Below are 18867 nucleotides of genomic sequence, written 5' to 3'. Positions count from 1 at the left end.
TCACTAGATTGCAGGCCTGTTGCTGTTTCCATGTTGCAGGACTTAGGCCTGCTGACTCCATGTTACTGACCCTCAACTTACTACACCCATTAGTTTCATTTGGTGGCTTCTAGTTCTTATATTATGGGAACAAGTAAATAATTTCTCCTTATTCACTTTCTCCACACCACTCATGATTTTATATACCTCTATCATATCCCCCTTGAGTCTCCTCTTTTCCAAGCTGAAAAGTCCCTGTCTCTTTAATCTCTCCTCATATGGGACCCATTCCATACCCCTGATCATTTTAGTTGCCCTTCTCTGAGCCTTTTCTAATGCCAGTATATCTTTTTTGAGATGAGGAGACCACATCTGTACACAGTATTCCGGATGTGGGCATACCGTGAATTTATATAAGGGTAATAAGATATTCTCCATCTTATTCTTTATCCCTTTTTTGATGATTCCTAACATCCAGTTTGCTTTTTGGACTACCGCTGCACACTGCAAGGATGTCTTCAGAGAACTATCCACAAAGACTACAAGATCTCTTTCCTGCTTAGTTGTAGCTAAATTAGCCCCCATCATATTATATTTATACTTGGGTTATTTTCTCCAATGTGCATTACTTTACATTTATCCACTTTCAATTTCATTTGCTATTTTGTTGCCCAGTCACATGGGGTGTGTCTAGACTACATGCCTCCTTCGACGGAGGCATGTAGATTAGCCAGATCGGAAGAGGGAAATGAAGCCGCGATTAAAATAATCGCAGCTTCATTTAAATTTAAATGGCTGCCCCGATCTGCCGATCAGCTGTTTGTCGGCAGATCGGGGCAGTCTGGACGCGACGCGCCGACAAAGAAGCCTTTTTCATCGGCACAGGTAAGCCTCGTGAAACCAGGTTTACCTGTGCCGATGAAGAAAGGCTTCTTTGTCAGCGCGTCGCGTCCAGACTGCCCCGATCTGCCGACAAACAGCTGATCGGCAGATCGGGGCAGCCATTTAAATTTAAATGAAGCCGCGATTATTTTAATCGCGGCTTCATTTCCCTCTTCCGATCTGGCTAATCTACATGCCTCCGTCGAAGGAGGCATGTAGTCTAGACACACCCTTAGTTTGGTGAGATCTTTTTGGTCTTAACTACCTTGAGCAGGTTAGTATCATCTGCAAACTTTGCCACCTCACTGTTTACCCTTTCTCCAGATCATTTATGAATATGTTGAATAGGATTGGTCCTAGGACTGATATTTGGGGAACACCACTAGTTACTCCTCTCCATTCTGAAAATTTACCATTTATTCCTACCCTTTGTTTCCTGTCTTTTGACCAGTTCTCAGTCCATGAAAGGATCTTATCTTATTCCATGACAACTTAATTTACATATGAGCTTTTGGTGAGGGACCTTGTCAAAGGCTTTCTGGAAATCTAAGTACACTATATCTACTCGATCCCCCTTGTCCACATGTTTGTTGACTCCTTCAAAGACATTATTTTCCTTTACATGATTTCCTCATTTGTCTATGGGTACGTCTAGACTACATGCCTCTGTCGCCAGAGGCATGTAAATTAGGCTACCGGGCATAGGAAAATGAAGCAGCGATTTAAATAATCGCCGCTTCATTTAAGCTTACATGGCTGCCACGCTGAGCCGATCAGCTGTTTGTCGGCTCAGCGCGATAGTCTGGATGCGCGGGTGTCGACGTCAAAGGCATTTGTCGACCACCCAGGTATACCTCATCCCAGGAGGAATACCTGGGTGGTCGACAAATGCCTTTGATGTCGACACCTGCACATCCAGACTATCACGCTGAGTCAACAAACAGCTGATCGGCTCAGCGGGGCAGCCATGTAAGCTTAAATGAAGCGGCGATTATTTAAATCGCTGCTTCATTTTCCTATGCCTAGTAGCCTAATCTACATGCCTCTGACGACAGAGGCATGTAGTCTAGATGTACCCTATATGTTTTCTTGCTACCCTTTTTCTCTGTAGCTGGATTATTCTATTTTTATGCCTTGGACTTTCAAATTGTCTCCCCACATGCCTTTGCTATTCTTCATATTTATCTTAAAGTTGGGCTCATTCTCTTTTAAGTATTTTCCCAATCCAGAAAATAAGTTGGAAATTATTTCTTTCCCCTTCTGCTAATTTTATTCCTTAAAGCTTCTTCCAGCCAAGGCAGAATATTCTGTAATGTACGGAGAATTTGGGAAAAAATTACATCACCAAATACTGTATAAGAAATCAGCCAAAGGGAAATAGATTGTTTTTATTTTGGATGTTTAAAAAAATGTTTTATTTTAATATTTGTTTAAGTTCAATGACTTTCTAAACTTTGAAAGAAGGGAAATCTTATTAAAGAGCTCAGAAGCTCATTAAATATATCTTCTGGGACCCTTTGTTTCCCTTGGGCCCCTCCTTTTAACATTCCCTACCCCTTTTCTTTTAGTTAATCTACTCCTAAAAGTAAAGAAAGAAAAGGAACAGTTATTATAGTACTAACATGTCATGTGCTCCAATCCCACTGTTGATTGTAATAGGCCTTCCTCCATCATTTGTCTGTCTTTATTAATTTTGATGGTTAATTCTTTTGGGCTGGAATTGTCTGTTACTCTGTGTTTGCATAATGCTGAACATAGTATGGGCCCATGTCTACACTACAGGGTTTTTTTTCTGAAAAACAACCATTTTTCAGAAAAAAAACTTGAGTTACATCCACACTGAAATTGCTTTCTTTTGAACGTAAATTGAGGGTTTTTTCCAGCATGGGTAATCCTCATTCTACAAGGAAGAAGCCTTTTTCTGAAAGAGCTCTTTCAGAAAAAGGCCTGTGTGGATGGGGAAGAGGGAGTTTTTTTGAAAGAAGAGGAAAGAAGAAAAAGCACAGGTGCATTGGTGTTCATTCCATCCAGCTTACATGTGAGATAGAGTCCATTCCTTGTGGATGCTATCTTTCGAAAAAACAGATCGATTTTTCGACATGCTTTTGTAGTGTGTATGCTCTCTTTCAGAAGAAGTTTTTCCAAAAAATATCTTTTGCTCCTTGGTGAACTTTTACTGAAATAATGTGAGTACTGGGTGGATTTAGATACTTTCAGGATTCAGTAGGAACCAAACAGCAACTTGGCATTTCACAATGTCCCCTGATGGCAGGGCTTAGACACCAAGTCCAGAGAGAGATGCTGAAGTTCAGTAGTGGCAAAACATGTTGGTTAGTATTCTAGCTAGCATATTTTAAAGAACACTTCTTCACATGATCAGCATATAACTTTTAAGTTACTATAAAAATATCAGCTCTCATTGTGATACTCCTGGTCCTGCAGGAAGGTGTTTATCTTTATTACCATGAATACTCCCTTTGCAATCAATTGAAGTTAAGCACATGCATAAGTATTTACAGAATTGAGATCTAAGAAAGATAAAACATTTTCAAATGTCTGTGGAGGTCCATAAAGTGATGGTACTGTATACTTCTCTGAATCCAGGAGTAAGCCTAAGGTTTGACTCTCCATTATTTCCTTTTTCAAAACAAAACAAACAAAAACCTAATAATCTCAGATTAATTTGTCAAATAAAATCATAGAATTCTAATGTGAGCATCTTGAGCAACTTTTGTATCTAAAATGGAAATATATTTATAAAAATATAATGTAGTAAGTGACATTTTAATAATTCTTTTGCCACAGTTTGGATACAGATACCAGTTCTGTTACTAGTTGGCCCAAATTTGATCTTCAGAGTCTATGTATTCTGTTCTAAACGTGAGTATTATGGTCTGAAATTCCACTTAAAACAGTGATTATTATCATGTACTTTCAATATATTTCAAAACTGAGTAGAGATTTTATCTCAAAATTGTTATTGCTGCTGAGTTCATACCTTCCAGTACTGACAAGTGGATTTGTATGATTAAATACCATGAACATGGCTTTATCATTCATTTTTCTTTGGATTGTCTATTCATGTTCTCAATTTTAGAATCAAGGCACTTGTGCAGGGAGCTAAAGTAATATTCTAGAAGGCCATGCCTCTTGGGATCACTCATGCTTCTCTTCCCTCCAATCTCAAAGGTACAAAAGAGGAGCAGTCCCAACTGCCTTCTGATCCCTAATAGAATGGAAAGTGCAGTGAGCTCCCACCTGTCACAGATAGAATCATTCAAGCTGCTCTCATTGATTTCCTTCTTTCTTTCCTACCCCCTTCCCTTCTTCCGTCCCTCCCTTCCTTCGTTTCCCTCACATGATCTGTCTGATGTAGTTAGCAGGTGGTGTCCTTAGGGTAGATGTGTGGACAGAGTTGTAAACAGGGTTTGTTGCAAGAATTGGTTCTTAGGTAAGTGTTTCTGTTGTGTGGTGTGTAATTGGTGTTAAGCATTTGTTGTGGAGTTGTCTATAAGTGAGGACTGGCCTGTCTCCCAAGGTCTGTAAGGCTGTGTCTAGACTACATGCCTCTGTCGGCAGAGGCATGTAGATTACACATAGGCAAAGGCAAATGAAGCCACGATTTAAATGATCGCGACTTCATTTACATTTACATGGCTGCCGCGCTGAGCCGACAAACAGCTGATCAGCTGTTTGTCGGCTTACACGCTAGTCTGGATGCTCCCCCTGTCGACATCAAAGCTGTTTGTCAGCATCCCTGTTATTCCTCATGGAATGAGGTTTACTGGGGCTGCCGACAAAGGGCTTTGATGTCGACAGGGGGAACGTCCAGATTAGCGCGCGAGCCGACAAACAGCTGATCAGCTGTTTGTCAGCTCAGCGCGGCAGCCATGTAAATGTAAATGAAGCCGCGATCATTTCAATCGCGGCTTCATTTGCCTTTGCCAAAAAAACAAATCTACATGGCTCCGTCGACGGAGCCATGTAGTCTAGACGTACCCTAATTGTCATCTAGGAGAGGTTGTAGATACTTGATGATGTGTCGGGGAGGTTTTAGTTGCGGGCTGTAGGAAATGGCCAGTGGAATTCTGTGGCTTTCTTTGTTGGGTTTGTCCTGCTCATGGGTATTGGCAGTCCCAACAACTGCTTGATGTCTCCAGCAACCAGCAGCTTTGGCAGTCCCTCCAGATCTTGGATGCTGCAGCAGTTTGCTGTCAGGTTCAAGCTCTAGCATCTGGGAAGAGATGTCCTTCCCCTCCACTGGCTTCCCTTCAACTCAGCTAGTGGGCCTGCCTTTTATTCCTCTTGTTCCCGTTCCGCTCCTCTGCTTCTGGCAGGGCAGGCAAAGGTTTCAAGCCCTGCCCTCTAGGGGCAGTTACAGCTGTTCCTCAGCCCATCTGGGAGAGAGGCCATGCCCTCTCTCTACACTTGTACTAACTCTCCTTTGCCTAACCCAGTGGTTCCCAATCTTTTCTAGCATCTGGACCCCTTTTCAATTTTTCCCTGGGGAAAAGAAAAGGAAAAGTAAAGATCAGGCCCACTGCTGTACCCGATCCTTACATTTAAACTTTCCACACACACCCTGCAGTACAGTCATGGTCCACTGTGGACCAAAGGTTGGGAACCACTAGCCTAACCCATTCCATCAGTTCCCTAACTCACTTTCACCATTTCTTTTGAGGCTCAGATTAGGATTTTTCAAAACAAAGGAAGGAATTAAAGGGAGACTGGGTCTACTTCCCTTTTGACACCAGGATAGGAGGAAGAGGGGGGGTAAGTAACCCCAATGGAGGCTGGTCTCCAGAACATTTTGGTAGCTTGATGAGTGTGAGTATGCACAGGTCCACTGCAAAGCTCTGCAGTTACAGATATCTCTAGTTCCTGAATTGCCATATTTCAATGTTCAAATTGGAAAAAAATCTTGAGTGATGATAAAACAACAGTGCAATTTCTCAGTGTCACATGCTACATTTACCAGTGCAGTGCTTTGGTTACAACAGGAATGCATCTCCAGTCTATGAGGCTGAGTACACTCCCACACTGCACCAGTTCCACACTCAGACTGGTGAGTGGTGAGATTAAGGGCATGGAGAGATGGCCCTAAATCTGAGGCTGTGTCTGCTCCTTATATTAGTGGTGACAGAGAGAAATCATAGAATCATAGAATACTTGATTCTAAGACTGGAAGGGACCTCGAAAGGTCATCAAGTCCAGTCCCCTGCCCTCAGGGCAGGACCAAATACTGTCTAGACCATCCCTGGTAGACATTTATCTAACCTACTCTTAAATATCTCCAGAGCCTCCTTAGGCAATTTATTCCAGTATTTGACTACCCTGACAGAATCATGTTTGCTTTCTTTGCAACAGCATCACACTGCTGACTCATATTCAACTTGTGGTCCACTATAACCCCTAGATCCCTTTCAGCCGTACTCCTTCCGAGACCATTGATTCCCATTCTGAATGTATGAAACTGATGGTTCCTTCCTAAGTGGAGCACTTTGCATTTGTCTTTATTAAACTTCATCCTATTTACCTCAGACCATTTCTCCAATTTGTCTAGGTCATTTTTAATTATCCTCCAGATTAGTCGCAACCCCTCCCAGCTTGGTATCATCTGCAAACTTAATAAACGTACTTTCTATACCAATATCTAAATCGTTGATAAAGATATTGAATAGAGCCAGTCCCAAAATAGACCCCTGCTGAACCCCACTTGTTGTACCTTTCCAGCAGGATTGTGAACCATTAATAACTACTCTCTGAATACGGTTATCCACCCAGTTATGCACCCACCTTATAGTAGCCCCATCTAAGTTGTATTACCCTAGTTTATTGATAAGAATATCATGCGAGACCGTATCAAAAGCCTTACTAAAGTCTAGGTATACCACGTCCACCGCTTCTCCCTTATCCACAAGACTCGTTATCCTATCAAAGAAAGCTATCAGATTGGTTTAACATGATTTGTTCTTTACAAATCCATGCTGGCTGTTCCCTATCACCTTGCCACTTTCCAAGTGTTTTCAGATGATTTCCTTAATTACTTGCTCTGTTATCTTCCCTGGCACAGAAGCTAAACTAACTGGGTTGTTCTTATTTCCCTTTTTATAGATGGGCACTATATTTGCCCTTTTCTAGTCCTCTGGAATCTCTCCTGTCTCCCATGATTTTCCGAAAGATGATAGCTAAAGGCTCAGATACCTCCTCTATCAGTTCCTTGAGTATTCTAGGATTCTAACTTTTCTAGGTGATTTTTAACTTGTCCTTTTTTATTTTACCTTCTAAAATTACCCCCTTTCCACTAGCATACACTATGTTAGGCATTCCTGCAGACTTCTCGGTAAAGTCGGAAAGAAAGAAGTCATTGAGCATCTGTGCCATTTCCAAGTTTCCTGTTACTGTTTCTCCCTCCTCACTGACCAGTGGGCCTACCCTCTCCTTGGTCTTCCTCTTGATTCTAATGTATTTATAAAACGTCTTTTTGTTTCTCTTTATTCCCGTAGCTAGTTTGAGCTCATTCTGTGCTTTTGCCTTTCTAATCTTGCCCCTGCATTCCTGTGCTGTTTGCTGAACATTTTATATCCATATAAGGAACAAAATACAGGACTATGTAGCACTTTAAAGACTAACAAGATGGTTTATTAGATGATGAGCTTTCGTGGGCCAGATCCACTTCCTCAGATCAAATAGTGGAAGAAAATAGTCACAGCCATATATACCAAAGGATACAATTTTTAAAAAATGAACACACATGAAAAGGACAAATCACATTACAGACCAGAAGGGGGATGTCGGGGGGGGGGGGGGGGGGAAAGGAAGGTGAATGCCAGTGAGTTAATGATATTAGAGGTGGGGAAGGGGAAATGTCTGTGAGTTAATAGTATTAGAGGTGATAATTGGGGAAGCTATCTTTGGAATGGGTAAGATAGTTGGAGTCTTTGTTAATTCCCCTGCGGAGAGTGTCGAATTTTAGCATGAATGCCAGTTCAGAGGATTCCCTTTCAAGTGCAGATTTGAATGTCTTCTGAAGTAGGATGCAAGTTAGCAGGTCATTCAGACAGTGTCCTTTCTGGTTGAAATGACAAGCAACTGTTTTTTCTTTGTGATCCTGTCTAATGTCTGTTTTGTGGGCATTGATTCTTTGGCGAAGTGTCTGAGACGTTTGTCCAATGTACATAGCAGACGGACACTTTCGGCATATGATAGCATAGATTATATTTCTGGAGGCGCAGGAATATGTATTCTTGATCTTATAACTCACTTGGTTAAGCCCAATAATGGTGTCAGCAGAGTGAATATGTGGACAAAGCTGGCAGCGGGGTTTGTTGCAAGGGAAAGTACCAGGGTTGGTATTAGTGTGGTATGTCCTGTGGTTGTTGGTAAGAATCATCTTGAGGTCTATAGGAGACTATGGGTCTGTCTCCCAGAGCTTCTTGGAGTTTAGTGTCCTGTTCCAGTATAGGCTGTAATCTATTGATAATGTGTTGGACAGGTATAAGTTGGGAGCTGTAGGTGATGACAAGTGGTGTTCTATTGTTGGTTTTCTTGGGTCTGTCTTGTAGTAGATGGTTTCTAGGTATTCGTTTGGCTCTTTCAATTTGCCATGCGTCCAGATCATAAAGATGTCATCGATGTAGCATAAGCAGACGGATTACAAGCTATTAGAAACACTATCCCAGAGGACACCACTGCCAACCTGGTAGCAGACCCATATAACTTCGTTCTCACCCACAATTATTTCCAGTTTGAGAACAACTTATACCTCCAGATCAGCGGCACAGCCATGGGTACACGCATGGCCCCACAGTATGCTAATATCTTTATGGCTGACCTAGAACAACGTTTCCTCAACTCCCGTCCCCTTTTACCCCTTCTCTACTTACGCTACATCGATGACATCTTTATGATCTGGATGCATGGCCAAGAAACACTGGAGACATTCCACAGAGATTTCAAGAACCTACACCCCACCATTAACCTCAGCCAGGACCATTCCACACGAGAGATCCATTTCCTGGACACCACAGTACAAATCAACAATGGAAAATTAGACACCACCCTCTACAGAAAACCCACTGACTCATACAGTTACCTACATGCTTCCAGCTCCCATCCAGCACACACCATACGATCCATCATCTATAGCCAAGCCCTTCGATACAACTGCATCTGCTCTAATCCCACAGACAGAGACCAGAAACTTCAGGATCTCTACCAAGCATTTATAAACCTCAACTACCCACCTGGAGAAATAAAAAAGCAAATTGAAAGAGACAAACGAATACCTAGAAACCATCTACTACAAGACAGACCCAAGAAAACCAACAATAGAACACCACTTGTCATCACCTACAGCTCCCAACTTATACCTGTCCAACACATTATCAATAGATTACAGCCTATACTGGAACAGGACACTAAACTCCAAGAAGCTCTGGGAGACAGACCCATAGTCTCCTATAGACAACCACCTAGCCTCAAGATGATTCTTACCAACAACCACAGGACATACCACACTAATACCAACCCTGGTACTTTCCCTTGCAACAAACCCCGCTGCCAGCTTTGTCCACATATTCACTCTGCTGACACCATTATTGGGCTTAACCAAGTGAGTTATAAGATCAAGAATACATATTCCTGCGCCTCCAGAAATATAATCTATGCTATCATGTGCCGAAAGTGTCCGTCTGCTATGTACATTGGACAAACGTCTCAGACACTTCGCCAAAGAATCAATGCCCACAAAACAGACATTAGACAGGATCACAAAGAAAAAACAGTTGCTTGTCATTTCAACCAGAAAGGACACTGTCTGAATGACCTGCTAACTTGCATCCTACTTCAGAAGACATTCAAATCTGCACTTGAAAGGGAATCCTCTGAACTGGCATTCATGCTAAAATTCGACACTTTCCGCAGGGGAATTAACAAAGACTCCAACTATCTTACCCATTCCAAAGATAGCTTCCCCAATTATCACCTCTAATACTATTAACTCACAGACATTTCCCCTTCCCCACCTCTAATATCATTAACTCACTGGCATTCACCTTCCTTTCCCCCCCCCCCCCCCGCCGACATCCCCCTTCTGTTCTGTAATGTGATTTGTCCTTTTCATGTGTGTTCATTTTTTAAAAATTGTATCCTTTGGTATATATGACTGTGACTATTTTCTTCCACTATTTGATCTGAGGAAGTGGATCTGGCCCACGAAAGCTCATCATCTAATAAACCATCTTGTTAGTTTTTAAAGTGCTACATAGTCCTGTATTTTGTTTCAGCTACACCAGACTAACACGGCTACATCTCTATCTCTATCCATATAAGGGTGAGACACAGTGTGGCTGTTTGTTTTGTTGAGTGGGTGGTTGCATGTGTGAGTGCACACATGAGTGAGGGCAGGGCTGGAGATTAAAGTAAGAAACATTGATGACCTTGCCAGATATTGTCAGTTTCAGTTTGGGAAAAGTTGGCAAGATTCTGCTCAAACAGATACTGAGTTTGGTAAAGTCAAGTGCAAGGCAGTGGACTAGGAAGGAAAAATCATTTCCACAACTACAAAATGTGGCCAGGTGATATTGTTTCTGAAAAGGATCTGAGGGTAGTAATGGATGACAAATTGAATGAGAGTCAATAATGTGGAACTGCTGTTAAAAAAAGGCTAATACTAGTTTGGAGTGTATTGGCAAGTAATATAAAGCAAGACCTCAGAAGTGCTGTTTCCCACAGTGCTTTACTGTAGCAAGTTAATAGTGCTCCGTTTCATGAAAGACTGAGCTTTTAGTGACTTGTATGGCATTCCAAAGAACACTGAAACTATCAATTTGGCTATTACAAACTTTTTAAGCTTCAGAGGGGTAACTGAGCTAGTCCATAACTGGAAAAACTTAAAAAAAAATGAATAGTACAGCAACTTTCCTGGGTACAGCCCAATTCTTCAGATGAGTCATCTGAAGAAGTGGGTTGTACCCATGAAAGTTCATGATCCTATCTACATGTTTTGTTATCCTTAAGGTGCTGCTGTACCATTCATTGTGTCTTAAACATTTTAAGAAGAGCCACGACATGTAGGCTGTGTCTAGACTGGCAAGTTGTTGCGCAAAAACTTGCCAGCTGTCTACACTGGCCACTTGAATTTGCGCAAGAACACTGACAATCTCATGTATGATCGTCAGTGTTCTTGCACGAATACTATGACTCTCCCATTCAGTCAAAAGCCCTCTTGCGCAAATGCTTTTGCGCAAGAGGGCCAGTGTAGACAGCGTGTTATTGTTTTGCGCAAAAAAGCCCCGATGGCTAAAATGGCAAAAGCGCTTTTGTGCAAAAGCATCTGTGCCAATCTAGACGCTCTTTTCTGCAAATTCTTTTAACGGAAAAACTTTTCCATTATAAACATTTGTGGAAAATCATGCCAGTCTAGACGTAGCCATACAGTGTTCTTTTTGTGTAGTGTTAAAATGATTTTAGGCTGAAAGAAAAGGGAAACCTTTTATGACTAGCAGATTACTCTCTTTTTCTGCCTCTTATGTTTGGTAAATTGGATAAGAAGATCCTATCTGGTACAAGTGCTAAACAGTAACTGCAATATTATTTGCATGCCTTGATTAAATTAGATTTTTTTTCTATTTTAGCAAATCATAGGAAAAAGTATGATGTTGAACAAGGTAAGAATTATCCTTGACTAGTCTAAAATATTAGCAAGTGCTAACAACTAATTTTATATGATGATGGTATAGAGTGTATTGTCATAAAAGAGCCTCTACTCACACCTCCTGCAATATAAGTGGCTACTGATGGAAAACAGGATACTGGCCTAGATGGGCCATTGGTCTGACCCAATATAACCATTCTTATGATCTGTAACTGTATTTATATATATTGAGGTCATTAGGGTGCGGAGGGAGCAAGTCAGGGGAGAATTTATACATAAACATTGACATTAAAATCAATGGGATTATTCATGTTCTTAAAGTTTAGCTTCTACTTAAATACCTTGCTGAAATTGAGGTCCTCGGTATAAGCTCTTTTGAACTTTGCTTGGAAAGAGACAAACCAATGTCTTCAGGTAAATAATTGAACCTTTACACCATTTCAAAGGTTGCACCTAGCTAGACAGCTGAGTAAAGGTTTTGGGGATGCAAAGCTTGGACTGAGGTTTCTAAGGGTAAGTCTACATAGCATGCTTATTTCAAAATAAGCTATTCTGGAATAGTTATTCCAAAATAGCTTATTTCTAAATAGCGTGTCTACACTGCAGGGACGCCTCAAAATTAGTCCAGGGCAGGCTTCCTGGGGAGGAATTGCTTAGAATGCTCTTGGTGAGGGGCTATTTCAAAGTAGCAGCAGTGAAGTGTCTACACACCCTTATTTCAAAATAGCTATTTTGGAATAGGCATTATTCCTCCTAGAATGAGATTTACAGATTTCAAAATACATTGTCCATTATTTTGAAATTATTTCAAAATAACAGGATTGCTGTGTAGATGCTCACTTTTTATTTCAAAATAATGGTGCAGTATAGACACACTCTAAAGGGGCACGAGGCATATAAATCCATCTGGGCTTGTTTATCAACCATTTTGGGGACAAAATGACAGCAGGGGAGCCACAGGTACAGGCAAAGAGAATTTCTTAACTATAGTTGCCTTTACTTCTATTGGCGGCCTTAGAGTTACAGATTTTTGAAAAATATGAATCCTTAATATAGCCCTTAACACCCTAGGGCTACGTCTACATTGGCCCCCTATTCCGTAATAGGGATGCTAATGTAGCACGTTGGAATAGGCAAATCCGCGGGGGATTTAAATATCCCCCGTGGCATTTTCATTTTCATGGCTGCCGCTTTTTTCCGGTTTGTAGATAAGCCGCAGAAAAGCGCCAGTCTGGACGCGATCCTCCAGAAAATGAGCTCTTTTCCGGAGGATCTCTTATTCCTACTTTCAAGTAGGAATAAGAGATCCTCCGGAAAAGAGCTCATTTTCTGGAGGATCGCGTCCAGACTGGCGCTTTTCTGCGGCTTATCTACAAGCTGGAAAAAAGTGGCAGCCATGAAAAGGAAAATGCCACGGGGGATATTTAAATCCCCCGCGGATTTGCCTATTCCAACGTGCTACATTAGCATCCCTATTACGGAATAGGGGCCAATGTAGACACAGCCTAGGAGTCCTATGATTTGGGCAGTATCCTCAGGGCCTTCCAAGAACTTCCTGACAGATCTGAGAGAACTTTTAAGCCTCTCTCTGAATTTTTGCCTCTGAATTTTCACCAGGGAGTTTCCAGTCTCCGCCCTTTGTGAACCAAGTAATTTAAATCACTGGGCTTGCTTTCAGCAGAACCATTGTTCCGCTGGGATAAAACCCTTTAACACTGATGACTACTGCTTGCTTCTAGTTCTCCAGTTATAGTGTGTCCATTATGTATTAAATCTGTGATGCATAAGAGTGTTAAGCCTGTTCCCCACTCTGGCATTTTCACTGCAGTAGGGGACCTCAAGAGACTTTAAAAAAATACCTGCTTAAAATTCCCAAAATTAACAGATTTCTTGGCCTTGAGTAGGAAGCTTCTACCATCCACATGCAAACACCCCTTTAAGAACCCAGGAGAATGCATTTGGGATTTTCTTCTTGTGGGGTATCCCACAAGTCCTTTAACCTTCCCTCAGGAAAGAACTTGAAAACAAACTGCAATTTCTTAATAGCTGACCTTTAGTCTCAGGCATGTTCACACAGGACTTCCTTCCATCTATGACACAGGAATCAGATCTTAGTCTTAAAAAGGTGATTATATTAACAAATCAAAGAAGATATATTTGGTAAACCACACACTAGGTTTTCTAGGTGTTACAGAGTAACTGAAAAACAGTAATTTAAAGGCACAGAGAATTGCTTCATGGGGATTCAGTTTCAAGTTTACAGTGTATGGGGCGGTATATTAATCAGAGCAGAAGCGTCCAACCAAACCCAAAATTAAACAAATATCCTGATTGATTTAACTAAACATTTCTCATTCTATTTACATATCTATTGTTTCAAGGTTTAGGGTTTTTTGTTTTTCCTCTTATGAATGGATACCGCTGGAATATCCATGCTTTGATTCTGGCAAACTCATTTCTCCCAGCTCTTGTTCTGTTCAGAATCTGTTTCATTCAGATTTCACACTCTCATTCCATTGGCTCTCCTGGATTCCTGCCAACACTTACCGCAGCTTCTAAAGGATCCACTGTTTCTGGATTTAACCCTTTACAGGCAATTTAGGGAACATCTATGCTACAGAATTATTTCAAAATAACTTAAATTATTTTGAAATAACAAGGTGAATGTCCATACTACAAGCCTGTTTTTTCGAAATTATTTTGAAATAATGAGCTTCTTATTTTGAAATAATAAAGCATCATTTCACAAGGAATGAAACTTATTTCAAAATAGATATTTCAAAATAGTGGTAGTGTGGACACTCCACTGCTGCTATATTGAAATAGCTCCTTCCCGGGGCCATTCAGAGTAATTACTTTCCATTGCTTCCTGGAGCTCTCAATCAAGACAGTCCATCCACATTAAGGGAGCCTACCTTCCACTAATTTTGAGGCTTCCCTGTAAAGTGGACACATTATTTTCAAATAGTTATGTTGGGAGTTATTATTCTGAAATAACTTATTTCAAAAGCGATGAGTAGTCCTGTGGCACCTTATAGACTAACAGATTTATTGGAGCATAAGCTTTTGGGGGCAAAGAGCCACTTTGTCAGATGTGCATCACAAAAGACTTTCATAAAGAACCAAAATGGAGTTCATGACCCAACACAAACATTCTAAGTAGACCTGGTTGGGAATTTTGTACAACCACTTTTTTCCATAGAAGGATGCCACACTGGGACATTTGTATGAACTGATTAGTGTCAGATAGAGCAACATAAATAGGGAATGTTACAGTCCATGGCTGAAGTTAAAGAAGCCTTCAAGCCTGCTCTAGCCTTCATTAGGGATTCAATTGCCCTGGAATAGGTGAGGATATAGGCAAATGCAAACCCTTCTGTTCCTGTGCCTATGGAGACTGAAATAATAAAATTGCTGGAGGTATACTTTTCAGGGTAATTCAAAGCACTACATAAACTTAAGAGGCTGAATTATGATTCTGAATGAAGCAGTGTTAAAGCCTGATCTTTGTGTACACACTTAAAAATAACATGGCATAACACTATGAAGTAGGAGTTAGGCACCCACCTTCTAGTGGCTTTCAGTAGGAAATGGTCACCTACCTTCCCTCTCTGACTTTGAAAATGACCCTAGAATTGTATTGTATTTAATTGTCTTTTAGTCAGTTTTGTCTATTTCACACACTTCAGAGCAATTTAAAGTACTACATAAACTTAAGAGCTTGAGTTATGTTTTAGAGTGAAGCACAGATTCACATCAGTATGTTGTTTGTACTGTCAATATATGACATAGTAGAGGTGATATTTTAAAAGGCACAAAAACAGTTAGGCTTTTACCTCCCTTTGTGCCTTTAAACATCTCACCTTAATTGTTATTGTATTGAATTGCCATTAATTAATTTGCTCAATGGTTGATGGTTAGAGACAAGGCTTTGTATCAAAAAATTTTGTAACATCAGATCTGATTGATTTAAAATAATTGAAATTGTTCTGATTTTTGCAGGACTTTTGCCAGATGAGGAGGAAAATGGTAAGTATGTTTGCTTTCGAGCGTCTGAAAACAGCTCTGCAATCAGGGGAATATTGGGAACTGTTTTTCAACTTTATCTTTCAATACAATGAATCCGATCAATTCATGAAACTGAATGAGGAAGATACATTTTAAGGCTCCATCTTCCGAGATTTTTGCATGCCCTCAGCTTGCACTGATTTCATCGAGAGATGTGGGTATCCCATGTATCACATTATGAATGCTTTGAGCCCATTTTGCTCTCTTTATTCATATGAGCATTCTGCACAGCTGGTTGAAAAATCAAGGTCTCCCAGCTTAATCCTTCCCTCCCCCCCAAAAAATGCCATGAGTTTTAATTTCAAAATACAAAATAAATACACTAAAATGCATTAAAAATAAGAAAAAGTCAAAATTAAAATGAAACATTTCAAAATTATTGAAACAAATTGTTATGGTTGACCTGAGCTGAATTGTTTGGCTTGTTTTGGACTTTTTTTTATGTGAATAGCTATTGTCCCCAAAGAGGTGGGAAAAAGGTCAAATTCTGGAAAATATTCCAGGAATGGGAAAAATATTTTCCATCCAACTCTAATTCAAAATCCTACAGTGGTATATGAATGGTAACTGTTTGAACTCTCTGTGAAATGACTAAACCATATTAATAGCATCCGATCCAAACAAAATCCTTATGTAGGTTCCCTGTATAAAATCTGAGTACTTAGGAACATAATTTCTTCAGATCATATAGTGAGTGTGGAGGGATGGTGTGTCCACACTGCACCCTAAACTCAAAATAAAATATGCAATTTGTGCTATGCAAATTGCATATCTGATTTCAAAACTATTTTGAAAGAGCTTATTTTGAAATTTGGCATATCTACCTGAGCCAAATTTCAAATAAAGAGCTATTTCGAACCATACCTTATCATGCAATGAGGTTTCCCAGGATGACGAAATAGTGTGCCTGTTATTTTAAAAAATATTTTGAAATAACAGGTGCCTTGTGTAGACTCAGGGTAGCTATTTCAAGATACCTCCAGTATCCCAAAATAACCTTGGAGTGTAGATGTACCTTTAGTATAGATTCAGTAATTGTCCCAGGAAATGTTATAGCTTCAGTGCGGTCACACAGTAGAAAGATATGTGATTGATTTAGGGGGTCTTTGTGACAGATACAATGAGATGTAGCTGATTGTAAGCCCTATTAAGCAGTCTCTAGCACAGAGGTTACATTGCTTGATGGCAGATGGCACCATAGCAGGGGCATTCCAATTATCTGGTTATTTTCATATAGTGCAGCCATACATATGGGCTGTTATGCTCAAGGTGCAATTTAGAGCCTAAATGAGCATTCCTGGAATTGGTGCAGATTTGGGAGAGATTACACCCCTTTTAATCTTGTGCCCATCTTAGCATTGCTGAAAACTGAAGGAATAAATTTCACTCTCGGGGTTATTCCATTTACTACACAAACTTAAAGGGCTGGGTTATTTTTATGAGTGAGATACAGATTTAAATCTTAATTTTGTTTTCGTGCAAATTTAGGCATAACATAAAATAATAGAAGCAACATTTTAAAAGGCACAAGTAGAAAACAGGCACCTAACTTTCAGTGCTTCAATGGCACTGAAGCATGGAACTTTGGGCCTCTTTGAAAATCTCCCTCTAATTACTACTCTCTTTATTTACCCTTGACTAATTTGGTCAATTCCAGATGTTGAAGACCGGATTTTATATGATCATTTAATCTATTATCAGAACGTTTCATAACCTTTCTAGATAATTTAGTCTGATGTAAAGATTTGCTGATTCTTTGCAGAATTCACCCAGGAGGAAAATGGTAAGTGTCTACTGTTTCATAAAAATCTCAGAACAGCTCTATGACAAGAGGCATATTGATGTCAATATGTAGTGAGTGATACATGGTTCAATGTCAGTATAAAGTGCAATGCTTCAAGGGTCAGTTCTGGGGCTAGTTCTGTTCAACATCTTTATTGATGACCTGGATGAGGGGGTGGATTGCATCCTCAGTAAGTTTGTAGATGACACTAAGCTGAGGGGTAGATATGCTGGAGGGCAGGGATAGGGTCTAGAATGACCTGGATAAATTGGAGGATTGGGCCAAAATAAATCTGATGAGGTTCAACAAGGACAAATGCAGAGTCCTGTTCCTGGGACAGAAAAGCCCTAAGCACTACAGTACCAAATAAAGGGGAATAATCACTTTCCTTGTTATGCTGGCAAGGCTTGATATGCTAGGGACTGACAACAATTTAGTACAAAAAGACCTTGGGGATTACAGTGGACTAAAAGCTGGATATGAGTCAACAGTGTGCCCTTGTAGCCAAGAAGGCGAATGATGTATTAATGTGCATTAGTAGACGCCTTGCCAGCATATCAAGGGAAGTGATTATTCACCTTTATTCGGCACTGGTGAGGCCACATCTGGAGTACTGCTTCCAATTCTGGATCCTCCATTACAGAAAGCATGTGGACTCAGTTCAGCAGAGGGCAGCCAAAATAATTAGGGAGCTAAAGCACATGACCTATGAGGAAAGGCTGAGGGATCTGGGTTCATTTAGTCTGCAGAAGAGGAGTGAGGGGCAATTTGATAGCAGCCTTCATTTTCCTGAAGGGAGGTTCCAAAGAGGAGTGGAGAGAGGATATTCCCAGTAATGACAGGTGACAGAATGAGGAGCAATGGTGTTGTTACAGTGGAGGAGATCTAGGTTGGCTATTAGGAAAAACTATTTCCCTAGGAGAATGGTGAAGCACTGAAATGGGTTCGCTAGGGAGGTGGTAGAATTTCAGTCCGTAGAGGTTCTTAAGTCCTTGTTTGACAATGCTCTTGCTGGAAAAGTTTTTAGTTGGGATTGGTCCGGTTTTAGCCCGGGGTTCAACTTGATTTACAGAGGTCTCTCCAACTCTATGATTCTATGAAGTCAGGCTTATTCGCATATAATTGCCAAGATCTCTTCTGAAGCCCTTTTTTAAAAAAAATGGTACAATATTAGATATGCTGCAGTCCTCTGGTATAGAGCTAATTTACATGATTAATTTCATACAACAGTTACTAATTCTTCTATTGAATCATTCAGTTCCTTTAGACATCTTACTTGAATACCATTTGGTCCTTTTGACTGATGACACTTTAGTTTATCAATTTGTTTGAAAACCTTCCCTCTTAATACCTGAATCTAGGACCGTTCCTCAAATTTGCCACCTAAAGAGAATGGATCACATGTGGGAATCTCCCTCATACCCTCTGCAGTACAAATTTAGTTTCTCTGCAATGGTCTTTTTCTCTGACCTGGGATCTGTCAGTTTCTCTCCCACTC

General features: G+C 40.5%; 1 protein-coding gene across 1 annotated transcript in view; it reads left to right on the top strand.

The window, feature by feature from the left end:
- Positions 1 to 18867, top strand: part of LOC102444119 (uncharacterized) — a 118464-nt gene that overhangs the window by 38211 nt on the left and 61386 nt on the right. Inside the window, exons 9-12 of the mRNA XM_075914432.1 lie at positions 3667 to 3741; positions 11499 to 11531; positions 15521 to 15547; positions 17349 to 17369. Coding sequence (XP_075770547.1) covers positions 3667 to 3741; positions 11499 to 11531; positions 15521 to 15547; positions 17349 to 17369 — 156 coding nt within the window. The remainder of the gene's footprint in view (positions 1 to 3666; positions 3742 to 11498; positions 11532 to 15520; positions 15548 to 17348; positions 17370 to 18867) is intronic.

Source organism: Pelodiscus sinensis, chromosome 33, assembly GCF_049634645.1.
Source record: "Pelodiscus sinensis isolate JC-2024 chromosome 33, ASM4963464v1, whole genome shotgun sequence".
NCBI classification, from domain to species: domain Eukaryota; kingdom Metazoa; phylum Chordata; order Testudines; family Trionychidae; genus Pelodiscus; species Pelodiscus sinensis.
The sequence above is the reverse complement of the archived record's forward strand: the minus strand, read 5'-3'. Positions and strand labels throughout refer to the sequence as shown.